The 15,440-nt window shown below is 41.9% G+C and overlaps 1 protein-coding gene across 4 annotated transcripts in view; it reads left to right on the top strand.

Moving 5' to 3' along the window:
- LOC115636421 (antigen WC1.1-like) overlaps positions 1–15,440 on the top strand; it is a 59,937-nt gene that overhangs the window by 8,758 nt on the left and 35,739 nt on the right. For all 4 annotated transcript variants that reach the window (XM_030536492.1, XM_030536497.1, XM_030536505.1 and 1 more), the window contains exons 2-3: positions 9,021–9,326; positions 14,273–14,593. In XM_030536492.1, coding sequence (XP_030392352.1) covers positions 9,021–9,326; positions 14,273–14,593 — 627 coding nt within the window. The remainder of the gene's footprint in view (positions 1–9,020; positions 9,327–14,272; positions 14,594–15,440) is intronic.

Raw genomic sequence — 15,440 nt, forward strand, 5'->3', positions numbered from 1 at the left:
TATCAATTAAAACAAAATAGTTATAATCAAAGCCAGCACAAAATAACTCATTTAAAAACTTAATAAAAAAATAAAATAAAAAAGAGCTTAAAAAAACAAACACTCATCAAATAACAATGAATTACAACATAACAATGCAAAACTCATTAATCTCAATTAAAAAATCACTGTATAAACAAAATACCTTGCCATAAAACTTTGGGTCCATCCTACTTAAACTCCTGCAATTCATCATGTCACAACCAATAAAACCCAGCTCCTCCCTACCCATAATCAACCTAGCTAGCCATTAAATTAATCCAAACTCTAAACTAATAACTATAATATCAATTAGCAAAACAATGTATGTATGTATATAGTATAATTAAATGCATATGCTAATTGTTATATCTTCAATAAATGCAGCATATAGCTTTTTCCCCTAAAAGAAAATTCTATGTGCTTCTTATAAGCATAACAGGGTGTTGATGCTAAAGGGAGCAGAAGTAGGCTTTGAATTACTGGCAAAAACAGATCTTCTAACACCCGTGCCCAGTGCAGTGGCCTGAATGCCACATGAGGGGAAGTTATGAGTTTTCACCTGCCATATTCTGTGCATGTAATTAACCTGTCTGTGTCCAGGGAGCTTCTGTGGTCTGAAGTGTCTTTCTAACAATATACTGAAGTACAGTGCTATAAAGTAACATTTTATATCCTTGAAATTCCAAAAGGAATTTTTCTCTGCTCATGTGCTGAGACATTTCAGCAATGAACACCTGTGCCTTGTCTACTTCCATGCCCATCTGCCTCAACAGTGCATTCACACTCCAGTAGAAGCCTGTGTCATCATACTGTTGCAGACCCATTCAAGAGGAATTATATCCATGATGAACTTATGGTTGATATCCTGGACAGGGCCAACAAACAGGTCCAGTACCAAATAGAGAGGGACTTGCATCAAGTGGAAAGGCAAGATGAGAGGCAAATGGAAAGGCTCAGGCTGGCTATACAGCTTGAGGACAAAATTTTAGCGTGGGAGCGGACACGAGCTTTTCAGTTCCTGGAAGAGGAACAGCGTCTGAGGGAGGAAGACAGCAGAAAGAACTCTTTGAGTCACTGTTTTTGCTTATGGCTGCCACCCTGCAGGCTCCTGATGAGCCCATCCCACGGCATGAGTCTCCTGCTCAGTACAATGTGCTGCAGACCAGGAACAGTCTGGACAATTCCATGTCTGGGTGGGCCACGCAATTGGGCCCTAACAATAGATGTACAGGCCAAATGTTCCCCATGCAGTCCCCCAAACTGAACCCTTCACTGTGGATGACTTCTCCCGTCTGCCCAAGCACCCAGTGTGCAGGAAATATGTAAGGTAGGGAGAAGAAAACAGGGACTAGGGGACTCATCACAATAAGGAATTTTTTGTCTTGGAAATTGTTTCACTTTTTGCCCTTGTTCATGCACCTTGTGCCTGGTCTGGGTTTGCTGTTCCTGGTTTGGTGTGCTAATGGCAGCTGGCCTGCCCAGCAATAGTTTAATACTGTGGTTTTCTAATAAATGTTCAGAAACAAAGATTTTTATTTTATAAAGAAATCATACTACCAGACCTCATCACATCATATAATGTGTATTTCAAATAATAAAGATAAACACATAAGGGACAACTCTGAAGTTTTATAGAAATACCATTTATTTCTCAATACAGACATCTAAATTCACAGTTCATCTCCCCTCACCCACAATTCCAGTTTCCTAAGTGGTCATCTCATTCATAAGGTACAATTCATGAGAATCAATCCTGCTCTCCCTTACCTAATGTACAGGAAGCATTGCACAAGCACATTCGTAACGCTACTGTTCTTCCTCTTCCATTGGCCCCTGCAAATCCATTATGTGGGAGCAAAGAGCACCCCTAATTTCTGTTGCCTGGGTGCATAGCTGCAGTATCTGCACTTTCTGGCTGAGAGTACTGGCTCAGCAGGATGTGTTGGTGAACTGCTCAAACTACCTATGATGCACAGGGACGGACAGTCAAGTTATCTCACAGTGCACTGTGACGAGGGGTACACCTGGAGCGAAGCCTGGAAGCTGTTGGAACCACTGTGCCCCCAAATCATTCAGCTGGGTTGGCCTCCCACATTGCTCTGCTGGTGACCCACAACCAGATATCTGGGCCCTGTTGTCACCCAACATGATAGCAGGTGGCACCACGCACCCAAATGAGTCACTTGAGTGCTTTCACTCATGGACCAACAATGGAGGCACCAGCCAATTTCACAGCTCCCCAGCCTTGCACCCCTACTGGAATATAAACCCAAAATTATACCATCTTGCACAGCACGGGGATCTATATGGTGCAAGCCCATTGATTAGTCTGCTCCCCCCTCGATGTGGGGCAGATATGCACAAGCCTTTGTTAACAGAGCTAAGGTTCCCTAACACTTCACTCAAAAACACACTGGTTAAGATAAAACAGGTTTATTAACTACAGAAAGATAGATTTTAAGTGATTATAAGTGATAACAAACAGATCAAAGCAGGTTACCTACAAAAACAAATAAAATCCAATCTAACACTTACACAAACTAGATAGGATTTAAATCAGCAATATCTTATCTTGACTGATGATACAAGCAGAATTACAGATTCTTGAGGCACAGGCTGCATCTGCTTTGCAAACTGGGTTCCCTTCCCCCGTTCAAAGTCCTTTTTCTTCCAGAGGTTCTTTCAGGTGTTGAGTTGTGGGGAAGTGAAGACAAGTGATGATGTCACTACCCATCTTTTATAGTTTCTTCCAGCTTGCTGGAAAGTCTATGTATGTGATGTGGGGGTTCACCTCCATTGGCCAAACATTCTCCATGGTCTGGGTGCTCCTGCTGAGGAGGCTTCCTTATACAGAGTTCCTGAGCTAGTAGATTCTTCCTTTGATGAGTGTTGATGACAGCAATTAACACTGTCTGGTTACTCCATTGTTGTACCTGAAAGGCTGGTTTTGTGTTTCCAGTCACACACACATCACACTTTAGTAGCTCACACATAGCAAGGTTTCATGACTTCACATATAATGATAGAAAATACAATCCACTGACATATTAATGTTTAGCAGATCAAAACTTTTAGAATGATACCTCACAAGGCATACTTTGTACAAAACATATCATAATTACATCACCATGGTAAATATATGGTGTTCTGGGGTGCAGAATGTCACATGTATCACAAATAAAGAGCTAGAGTGGCCACATTTCAGAAGGGCACTAGGAAATCTGGAATATTATTAGTTTGACTCAGGACTGCGTGCTGCAATACAGGTGCTGGAGCCCCAGGTTGGGGCCCAGGTTGAAATATTCTCAGCCAGAGGTCAGTAATGAGTGTAGATGCTCAAGACCTGGGTTCTCATACCCAAAGTTTGCTGACTCCAATTCCACTAACCTTGGGCTTACATTACAGTGTACATATGCTAAGTGGTTAAGGGCCACTGGCATCCATATAGACAATGTGAAAGAAACTATGGATGTTGCTGAATATCAAAAGAAGACATTATCATCAGACTTTCTATAAAAGGCTGTCTGAGGAGGATCTTGGTCAAACTTCTGCAAAAATTTTATTTATTAAGAAGGAGCTGAATGGTGTCAGTCCTGCCCAGAATGTTAGATGGTGGACCAGAAACAATAAAAACAGACATCAGTTGACTTAAGTTCTTATCATAGGTACACGATTTGAAAGGATTGAAATGAGTATCATGAGTCCATTAGAACAGAATTACCAAATGACTCAATACATTTTAATTATTTGTGACTACATGATTCAATATCCAGAGGCAGTCCCTTTACAGTGCTACTGCCATGAGAATTGCAGAGGAAGTGATGATACTCTTTAGTAGGGTGGACATCCATAGAATGTTCCTGTCAGATCATGGAACTAATTTCCAAGCATCCCTATTAAAAGAGTTTTACCAACTCTTAGGCATTAAAGCCATCTGAACTATCCTTTATCCAAATGATCCCTAATCCACTGGTGGATGGGCTAGTGGAAAGGATGGACAAATCCCTGAAATGAACATTAAAAATATATGCATAGTCTGTACCCAGACAGTGGGATTTTATCTTTCATTTGCTTATTGAAAAACCACACAGGCTTCAATGTAATTCTCTCCATTCGAGTTGTATGGCTGACAGCCTAGTGATCCATAGATGTGATCAAAGAAAGTTTGCAGAAATGAACCACTGATTCCCTCAATATTACTGATTATATTATAAACCTAAAGGACAATTTGCGAGGTCTCTCACATAGCTGAAGAAAATCTAGAAGAGGAGGCATAAACAAGATGATATAATAAACAAATTCAGGAATGGCAGCTTAGGGTGCACCCGATGAAGTGACTATTCACCCATGCAAGCTCATGCTCCAATATGTCTGTTGGTCTATAAGGTGCCACACGACTCTTTGCAGCTTAGGATGAGAAGTAAAGTTCTCTTATTGTTATCCACCACTACGAAAGATAAGCTGCTAGCCAAATGGCACGGTCTGTTTGTAGTATCAAGGCAGGTAGGAGTGACATATTGTGAAATCGAATTATTTGAAGAAAAGAGAAAGAACTTTCATATGAATATATTAAGACCCTGGATTGAAAGGAAAACAAGGAATTTATCATTGACCATGCCCGCAGAATTAGGTAATAATGTATCAGAGGAGGCATGTGCCAGAAAGTCATTTTTGTTGCCCTCCACTGGACTCTCTCCAATTTGTCCACATCCCACTACAGAAGCTCCCATTGGCTGGGAATGGCAAACTGCAACCACTGGGAGCTGAGAATGGCCGTACCTGTGGATAATCAGGTAAAAAAATGTCTCACGGCCCGCCAGGGGCTTACCCTGAACAGGCCATGAATCAAGTTTGGGAAATCCTGATCTAGTCTGAGCTCCTGTATATCACAGGCTGCCAGCACCCACACACTAAACCCAACAACCAGAGTGAGATTAAAGTATTGCAGCCCAGTATAGAGGCATCTCTGTGACAAGACTAATCAAGTCATCTCTCAAACTTCTTTCTGATAAGATAAACAAATGGATCTCTTCAAGTGTCTCATTATAAGGCATTTTCTCCAGCCCCAAATCATTGTAGAGGCTCTTCTCTGCACCCTCTCCAGTTTTTCAACATCATTTAAAATATATGGACAACAGAACTGCTATATACAAAGGTAAAATCAACTCCTTACTCCTACTTACTACTCGTTGTTTACCACTCTGCCAATCGTTGTGTCAACTCCAAATATTATCAGCAGTGATTTATATAACTACTTCCAGATCATTGCTGATCAGCACAGTATGAGTACAGAAGCCCATTACTAAGACACATTTCAATCATGATTCCTCATTAAGAACCACTTTTAGAGATCTTAGTGTACTTTATTATTATTGTATAGTGCTCATTTTTAATCAGAATGATGTACAATACTAAATCAAACATCAAAGTATCTTACATTTACAGTTACTTGTATCAACCTGTGACACTGAGTCAAAAATGGTTAAGCAACTAGGAGGCTACATAACCCAAATTCAACCTTTAGAGACATACTAAATATATGTAAATGATAATTAGGGCCATTCCATATTAGATAAACTTGAGCTTTGAAATATAGACTTGTAATGATAGAGAATTAGGAAATGTTTACCCTGTATCTTGTTAGAGGTTAACAATGTAACCAGATGGTTCCTGTCTGTCACTATGTTCTATTAATTCAGCGATCAAAAGGAAATGTTAAAATTTAGATGAACCATGACTGTAATGATATCATTGTCTTTATTTCTCTTTGAAGTTTGTAGTAAACTACCTGTAACTGGGGGAAGATGGGCAGTTGCCTTATTCTAATCCATGCAGCTAATTACTGGTGGTGCTTAGGAAATAGAAGGTCTGACTTCAAAGCCACGATGATGTGATTGGAATAACAGAGACTTGGTTGGATAAATCACATGACTGGAGTACTGTCATGGATGGATATAAACTGTTCAGGAAGGACACGCAGGGCAGTAAAGGTGGAGGAGTTGCATTGTATGTAAGAGAGCAGTATGACTGCTCAGAGCTCCAGTATGACGCTGCAGGAAAACCTGAGAGTCTCTGGGTTAAGTTTAGAAGTGTGAGCAACAAAGGTGATTTCATAGTGGGAGTCTCCCATAGACCACCAGACCAGGGTGATGAGCTGGACGAGGCTTTCTTCCAGCAACTAACTGAAGTTACAAGATCACAGGCCCTGGTTCTCATAGGGGACTTCAATCACCCCAATATCTGCTGGGAAAGCAATACAGCAGTGCACAGATAATCCAAGAAGTTTTTGGAAAGTGTAGGGGACAATTTCCTGGTGCAAATGCTGGAGGAACCAACTAGGGGCAGAGTTCTTCTTGATCTGCTGCTAACAAACAGAGAAGAATTAGTAGGGGAAGAGAAGTGGATGGGAACCTGGGAGGCAGTGACCATGAGATAGTTGAGTTCAGGATCCTGACAAAAGGAAGAAAGGAGAGCAGCAGAATACGGACCCTGGACTTCAGAAAAGCAGACCTTGACTCTCTCAAGGAACTGATGGGCAGGATCCTCTGGGAGAATAACATGAGGGGAAAAGGAGTCCAGGAGAGCAGGCTGTATTTTAAAGAATCCTTATTAAGGTTGCAGGAACAAACCATCCCTATGTGTAGAAAGAATCCTTGCTGATTTTAAACAAAAAAAGAACCTTACAAGAAGTGGAAGCTTGGACAAATGACCAGGGAGGTGGCTAGATCGTCGGGTTCAATGGGTAGTGATCAATGGCTCCATGTCTAGTTGGCAAGTGGTATCAAGCCGAGTGCCCCAAGGGCCAGTCCTGGGGCCAGTTTGTTCAATATCATCATTAATGATCTGGAAGATTGCATGGACTGCCCTCTCAGCAAATTTGCAGATAACACTAAACTGGGAGGAGTGGTGGATACCGTTGATAAGATAGGATACAGAAGGACCTAGACAAATTAGTGGATTGGGTCAAAAGAAATCTGATGGGGCTCAACAAGGACAGGTGCAGAGTCCTGCACTTAGGACAGAAGAATCCCATGCACTTCTATACACTAGGGACCGAGTAGCTAGGCAGGAGTTCTACAGAAAAGGATGTAGGGGTTACAGTGGATGAGAAGCTGGATATGAGTCAACAGTGTGCCCTTGTTGCCAAGAAAGCTAACAGCATTTTGGGCTGTATAAGTAGGAGCATTGCCAGTAGATCGAGGGACGTGATCATTCCCCTCTATTCGACATTGGTGAGGCTCATCTGGAGTACTGTGTCCAGTTTTGGGCCCCACACTACAAGAAGCATGTGGAAAAATTGGAAAGAGTCCAGTATAGGGCAACAAAAATGATTAGGGGGCTGGACTACATGATTTAAGAGGAAAGGCTGAGGGAACTGGGGTAGTTTAGTCTGCAGAAGAGAAGAATGAGGGGGGATTTGATACCTGTTTTCAACTACTTGAAAGGGGGTTCCAAAGAGGATGAATCTAGACTGTTCTCAGTGGTAGCAGATGACAGAACAAGGAGTAATGGTCTCAAGTTGCAGTGGGGGAGCTTTAGATTGGATATTAGGAAACATTATTTCACTAGGAGGTTGATGAAGCACTGGAATGGGTTACCTAAGGATGTGGTGGAATCTCCATCCTTAGAGATTTTTAAGGTCCGTCTTGACAAAGCCTTGGCTGGGTTGATTTAGTTGGGGATTGGCCTTGCTTTGAGCAGGGGATTGGACTAGATGACCTCCTGAAGTCCCTTCCAACCCTGATATTCTATGATTCTATGATTCTATCATCGCCTATTGTTCACCCAAGGTCTATACGCTGTCAAGAGGCTGCCAGAGATCTATAAAAGGAACTCTAGGGCCCTGATACTATTATCTCAGATCTCCTTAAGCTTTGTCGGGAAGTTTTAGTCACAAGATTGAGGTCTGCAGTCTTGGATCACCCTGATATTGGACAGTGGACTATAACCAGTTAAACTAATTCTGTTTCAACCAAACTAATTCTGTTTCAACTAATCTAATTCCTTTCAACTCTAAGCTCACAATATCTGTTATGAAATTGACCTAAGACCCTTTTTCATATCTGTATGTGTAATGATCTTTTAACCAATTCTCTTTCTTCTTTTTAAATAAATTTAAGTTTAGTAATAAGAATTGGCTGTAAGCATGTATTTGGATAACATCTGAAATACTCATTGACCTGGAAGGTAATGTGTCTGATCTGTTGAGATTGGTACAACTTTTTATATGATGAACAACATTTTCAGTAATCCCCTCATCATATTTGATTTGGCTGTCTGGGTGGGAGCCCAAGTCTGTGTTGCTTTAAGGGAACTGTATTTTTAGTTTCTGGGTAACCAGTAGGTATTGTAGAAGCTATTTTGTTGCTGGCTTGGTGAATCTAATACCAATTTTGGGAATTGTCTGCGCCATTCTTTGCAGTTTTTCCTGATTAAACAATCTCACCGTTCCCTCCCTGGAATCCCGATCACACAGCCATTCTAGTAATCTCAACCGTATTCTGGGAATTTCCCCAGTATTCAAAGATTTATTAAAAATGAACATCAGCAGGCTAGAAATCTTCTCAGCCTCCTCTTGGGTGAAAGTTATCAAGCCCTGCTGATTTTAAAATGTTTATCCCCAGTAGATAGTTTAACATCCTCTTTAATTACTAATGGACTAGAAGGTATTTCATCATCCTTATGTGATGTGACTACAATATCCTGATTTTTTTTCAATATACAACAAACATATTTATTGAACACTCCTGCCTTTTTTGTATCATTATTAACAATTTTACCATCTCCATCTAGTGCCACAGAAATATTTTGAAATAGATAATATAGCATATTTTAGAAAAAAATTGGGACTTGATTCGCAAAAGATTCACAAAGCATTAACCACTGCTGTTTGCAAATATTATATTTATTGAATACTATTTGACCAGCTCCATTCATAATGATGATGGGGATGTAGCTCAGTGCTCTCTCTGGTAATTCTTTCCTGATTGTGTTTGAAGGTGGAGCTGCTGATCTCAGGTTGTTCAACGGAAGCAACCCATGTGTTGGGAGAGTGGAGATTGAACATAATGGTCAGTGGATGAAAATGTGTTTTACTGCTTCACGTGCTGCAGACATTTGCCAACATTTGAGATGTGGAGACCAAGTTGGTGTCCATAATGCTGGCTATTTTGGAGAAGATTCCAGACCGTACTTGATGGTAGGAGATGTATGTTATCAATCAACAATCTGGGACTGCATACTGGAAAATCTGAATATAGAGTCAACATGCTCTCATCCTTCCTATTCTGGAGTGACCTGCTCAGGTAAGAAATCAGCCATCCTGCTACTTGGCATGAGAGAAAAGAGATTGAATCCCAAACTTGTTCCATTCCTGCAAACTAATGTAGAAGTGGGTAAATATGATCAAATCCTGAAACTATGCTGGAGTGACCTGTGTAGGTAAGAAACCAGCCATCCTGCCACTTGTATATTTCCAGCCACAATAATTTCTTCTTGGAAATGACAGGTTTATTTGGATTCTGGGAAAGGGTGAGCCTAGGCCCAGCCAAAACTAAATGCTGGACCCCTAGCTTGAGGGGAGAGACCATAAGGCCCAGAACACAACTGAGTATGTGGGACAACAAATGCAAAACCAAGAAGGGAGTATGGGTGCTGGAAGGTACAGGCCTGACTGAAGCAGTAAGGGATTAAACCCCACCTCACCTACCTTGTGTCAGAAAGACATTAGGAGATTTGTTCAAATATGTGTGTTCAACTTTGAATTCATGTGTATGAACTAATATAACCAAGGCTCTAGTCTCCAGACAATCTATCCTGGGCCTTGGTGACCTAGCTGTGTAGGAGTAGGAGAGGTAGTATCAGGGGCGGCTCCAGGCACCAGCACGCCAAGCTCTGCCTGTCGCCGCAATGGTGGCAGGCAGGCTGCCTTCGATGGCATGCCTGTGGAGGGTCCGCCAAAGCCGCGGGACCAGTGGACTCTCCACAGGCAAGCTGCAAAGGCAGCCTGCCTGCCGTGCTTGGGGTGACAAAATAACTAGAGCCGCCCCTGGGTAGTATATAGCTGCTGCAATTATAGGTACTGCAGAAAAGCCTACACTAGGCTAGAATAGATAGAGTTAGGTAGGGAATCAAATTCACAAATTTACACCAATTTTCTAATAACTAGTAACTCTCTTCCCTTCACAATGGATCACATACTCCACTCCCTCCCCAGCCCCAGTATCCCAACATTTTTTATTGGACCAACTTCTGTTGGTGGAAGATAAAAGTTTTTGTGCTTCACAGAGGTCTTCGCCAGGTCTGAGGAAGGTCACCAGAGTGTCTACTTAGATTTCTGAATGTTCCTGAAGTTGGCATTATTAAGGAACTGAGATATGATTGAAACAATATGCGAATAATTCACCCACTTCATTTTTTAGTATTTGATCAGCTATAGATACTGCTTTGTTACTGTCCTGCAGATAATCCTTCATCATTCAGAAGGACTTGGCTTCCACAGAATGCTCATGTAGCTGCAGGGGTGGCCCATCTGTATAGGCGAAGTAGAGGTTCATAGACTCATAGACTCATAGACTTTAAGGTTAGAAGGGACCATTATGATCATCTAGTCTGACCTCCTGCACAACACAGGCCACAGAATCTCACCCACCCACTCCTGTAACAAACCCCTAACCTATGTCTGAGTTACTGAAGTTCTCAAATTGTAGTTTAAAGACCTCGAGGTGCAGCGAATCCTCCAGCCAGTGACCCGTGCCCCACGCTGCAGAGGAAGGCGAAAAACCTCCAGGGCCTCTGCCAATCTGTCCTGGAGGAAAATTCCTTCCTGCCCTACGTATGGCGATCAGTTAAATCCTGAGCATGTGGGCAAGACTCATCAGCCAGCACCCAGGAAAGAATTCTCTGTAGTAACTCAGATCCCACCCCATCTAACATCCCATCACAGACCACTGGGCATACTTACCTGCTAATAATCAAAGATCAGTTGCCAAATTAATTGCCAAAATTAGGCTATCCCATCATACTATCCCCTCCTCCATAAACTTATCAAGCTTAGTCTTAAAACCAGATATGTCTTTTGCCCCCACTACACCCCTTGGAAGGCTGTACCAGAACTTCACTCCTCTAATGGTTAGAAACCTTCTTCTTATTTCAAGTCTAAACTTCCTAGTGTCCAGTTTGTATCCATTTGTTCTTGTGTCCACATTGGTACTAAGCTTAAATAATTCCTCTCTCTCTCTAATATTTATCCCTCTGATATGTTTATAAAGAGCAATCATATCCCCCCTCAACCTTTTTTTGGTTATGCTAAACAATCCATGCTCTTTGAGTCTCCTTTCATAAGACAGATTTTCCATTCCTCGGATCATCCTAGTAGCCTGTCTCTGAACCTGTTCCAGTTTGAATTCATCCTTCTTAAACATGGGAGACCAGAACTGCACACAATATTCCAGATGAGGAATAAATTTCAGGTTCAAATCAAGTCTCTGGAGTACATCCACAGCTGAGATGGGTCATTCAGTACTTTGTTCAGAGGTTCAGTTTGTAGCAAGGTTCCTCCAGAAGTAAGAAGAAGGATTGAAGACAAACTGAAGGGGTTTCCAGGGCCTTTTATATTCTTTCTCTTGTGGGTGGAAATCAGTTTTTTCTCTTGTGCAAAATCACAGTAATAAAATGGAGTTTGTAGCCACCTGGGCAAGTCACATATCCATGCATGACTCAGTTCTTTTACAGGGAGATCAGCCATTGCTCACATGCTACCTTGAATGTCCCAGGAAGACTTTTCATGGGGATTGCAGTCTCCCAAGGTCCATTGTCAGTTAAGTGTTTCTTGATTGGTCACTTAATTTGCAAATTCCTTTCTCAAGAAGCTGACCAAATGCTTCACTAATGCTACACATTGAGATACAAGTATATAGCCAATATTCATAACTTCAAATAAAAAAAGATACACACATGCAGATAGCATAATCATAACCAGCAAATCATTACCTTTTCATAGACACGTCACACAACACCCTTTGTACAATATTTGCTGCAAATCATGGAATCATAGAATATTAGGGTTGGAACAGATGTCAGGTGCTCATGTAGTCCAATCCCCTGCTCAAAGCAGGACCAACACCAGTTAAATCATCCCAGCCAAGGCTTTGTCAAGCCTGGCCTTAAAAACCTCTAAGGATGGAGATTCCACCACCTTCCTAGGTAACCCATTCAAGTCATTCATCAACCTCCTAGTGAAATAGTGTTTCCTAATATCCAACCTAGACCTCCCACACTGCAACTTGAGACCATTGCTTCTTGTTCTGTCATCTGCCACCATTGAGAACAGCCTAGCTCCATCCTCTTTGGAATCCCCTCAGGTGGTTGAAGGATGCTATCAAATCCCCCCTCACTCTTCTCTTCTGCAGACTAAATAACCCCAGGTCCCTCAACCTCTTCTCATAAGTCATGTACACCAGCCAACTAATCATTTTTGTTGCCCTCCGCTGGACTCTTTCCAATTTGTCCACATCCCTTCTGTAGTGAGAGGACCAAAACTGGACACAATACTCCAGGTGTGGCCTCACCAGTGCCAAATAGAGGGGAATAATCACTTCCCTCAATCTGCTGGCAATGCTCCTACTCATACAGCCCAGTAGGCTGTTGGCCTTCTTGGCAATGAGGGCACACTGTTGACTCCCATCCAGCTTCTTGTCCACTGTAATTCCCAGGTCCTTTTCTGCAGAACTGCTGCTTAACTAGTCAGTCCCCAGCCTGTAGTGATGTGTGGGATTCTTTCTTCCTAATTGCAGGACTCTGCACTTGTTCTTGTTGAACTTCATCAAATTTCTTTTAGCCCAATCCTCCAATTTGTCTAGGTCTCTCTGGACCCTTTCCCTACCCTCCAGTGTATCTACCTCTCCCCCCAGCTTAGTGTCATCTGTGAACTTGCTGAGGGTGCAATTCATCGCATCATCCAGTTCATTAATGAAGATGTTGAACAAAACCGGCCCCAGGACTGACCCCGGGGGCACTCTGCTTGATTCTGGCTGCCAACTAGACATTGAGCCATTGATCACTACCTGTTGAGCCGGACAATATAGCCAGCTTTCCATACACCTGATAGTCCATTCATCCAATCCATACTTTTTTAACTTGCTGGCAAGAATACTGTGGGAGACTGTATCAAAAGCTCTGCTAAAGTCAAGATATATCACATCTACCGCTTTCCCCAAATCCACAGAGCCAGTTATCTCATCATAGAAGGCAATCAGGTTGGTCAAGCATGACTTGCCCTTGGTGAGTCCATGTTTACTGTTCCTGATCACCTTCCTCTCCTCGAAGTCCTTCAAAATGGATTCCTTGAGGACCTGCTCAGTGATTTTGCAAGGGACAGAAGTGAGACTGACCAGTCTGTAGTTGCCTGGGTTCTCTTTCTTCCCATTTTAAATTATGGGAACTATATTTGCCTTTTTCCAGTCACCTCCCCCTATTGCCAAGAATTTTCAAAGATAATGGGGGGAAGAAGGGTGCTACTGTCAGGGTGTCTCCTTTCCCGTTCTCTCTGCTCCTGCCCCCAATCTCCGCAGAGCAGGGGGACACATGACAGGGATCAGGACAGAGGGAGCTTGCTGGCAGCAGCTGCTGTCTCAACTTGCTGATCTACTTAAAAAGGCAGTGTACTTAGAGTGGGGTCAGCATACTTAAAGGGGCAATGCTTGTCTTTCTCTCTCACACACATGGTGTGTGTCTCTGTCTCTCTCTGCCATGCTGCATCTCCTCCCTCCATCCCTGCTGCCTTGTAGAGTGTGAGGCTACATTAACAATGATGTGTTAACCCTTGAGGGCTCAGCCGAGTGCTAGTTCATTATTTAGCAGTAAGGCATTCCCTCGGAAATATCCCTGCCTCTGACTTCACCACCTCAACCAAGCTTCACATTCATCATTGCTGTGTACAGTATTAAATTGTGTGTTTAAAACTTATACTGTGTATATATATATTCTTTTGTCTGGTGAAAAAAATTTCCTTGGAACTTAACCTAACCGCTAACCTCCCCTCCCCCCAATTTACATTAATTATTATGGGGAAATTGGATTCACTTAACATCATTTCGCTTAAAGTAGAATTTTTCAGGAACATAACAACAATTTTAAGTGAGGAGTTACAGTATTATATTCTTCAAATACTATATGACCAATCCATTAGTAATAATAATGGGGATGTGGCTCAGTGCTCTCTCCAATAACTCTCTCCTGTTTCTGTTTGAAGGTGGAGCTACTGATCTGAAGCTGATCAACGGAAGCAACCCATGTGCTGGGAGAGCGATGATTAAGATTGGTGAACTGAGTCTCATTCTGTGTTCTACTGTCTCACCTATGAAACATGCTGCAGTAGCTTGCAGACACTTGGGATGTGGTTCTTCAGTTAGTGTTCATAGTGCTGCCCATTTTGGAGAAGATTCCACACCATACTTGGTGATAGGAGATGTTTGTCATGGGAGTGAGTCAACAATCTGGGACTGCAGATTTGAAACCCGGACTATAAAGTCAACATGCTCTCATCCTTTCATTGCTGGAGTGACCTGCTCAGGTAAGAAATCAGCCATCCTTGCCATGTGCAAAAAGGGATTGAATCCAGAGTTTGTTCATTCCGACAAACTAATGTAGAAGTGGCCAAATATGATCAAATCCTGAAATTATTACTCTCATGTTATAGTGAGCAAATCCCTAAGTATTTCCCAACCCAGATATCTTTAGAGTCCCCTTTATTAATCTCACCACAGTTGTCTCAATGCCATATTTTCCATTTTCCTTTTATGGGTTTCAAATTTATTTTGTATATCCAAACTAAGGAAATAATTGATATTTAATAAGCTATTCTATCTACATATTTAAATTGCACCTATCACCATGGCATTGGAGAGTCTATACTGGAAACATCATAAAATCCTGTTGAGTAATAATGTTTTCAAAGGAAACAGACTCATATTTTTCTCTATGCAGCCATTTGAGAGCTTAGAAAGTATCAGACAATAAGAACTTTTAGTGGCAGAGAGTAGCCAAATTCAACTACTGCATTACTACAAGGCATTTCCCACTAGAGTCTTGTCTAACCTCATGTCACTCATCTAGTGGTATATCTGTTACCTCCCACAGTGTTTATTCCCAAACACCAGAGTGAAATTTAGATTTTTCATTTTTGGGCATGTTGTCTATGAATGTAAAATGCTACCAAACCGGAAATCACTCTGTCAGACTGGTCCTGGCATTATACATTCATATTGTAGTCATGGAGTACAGGTATAGATGACATAAGCTGCACAGAAGTGAGGAATCAGGCCCTGAATTTTTAGTTCTTGGCCATTGCTTCTTGTCTTCCTCCTTTTCTTTCCGTGTCTCCTTTCTTCCTCCCTGATCTTTTCACTCTCATATTTTCA

This window comes from Gopherus evgoodei, chromosome 1, assembly GCF_007399415.2.
Source record: "Gopherus evgoodei ecotype Sinaloan lineage chromosome 1, rGopEvg1_v1.p, whole genome shotgun sequence".
NCBI classification, from domain to species: Eukaryota; Metazoa; Chordata; order Testudines; family Testudinidae; genus Gopherus; species Gopherus evgoodei.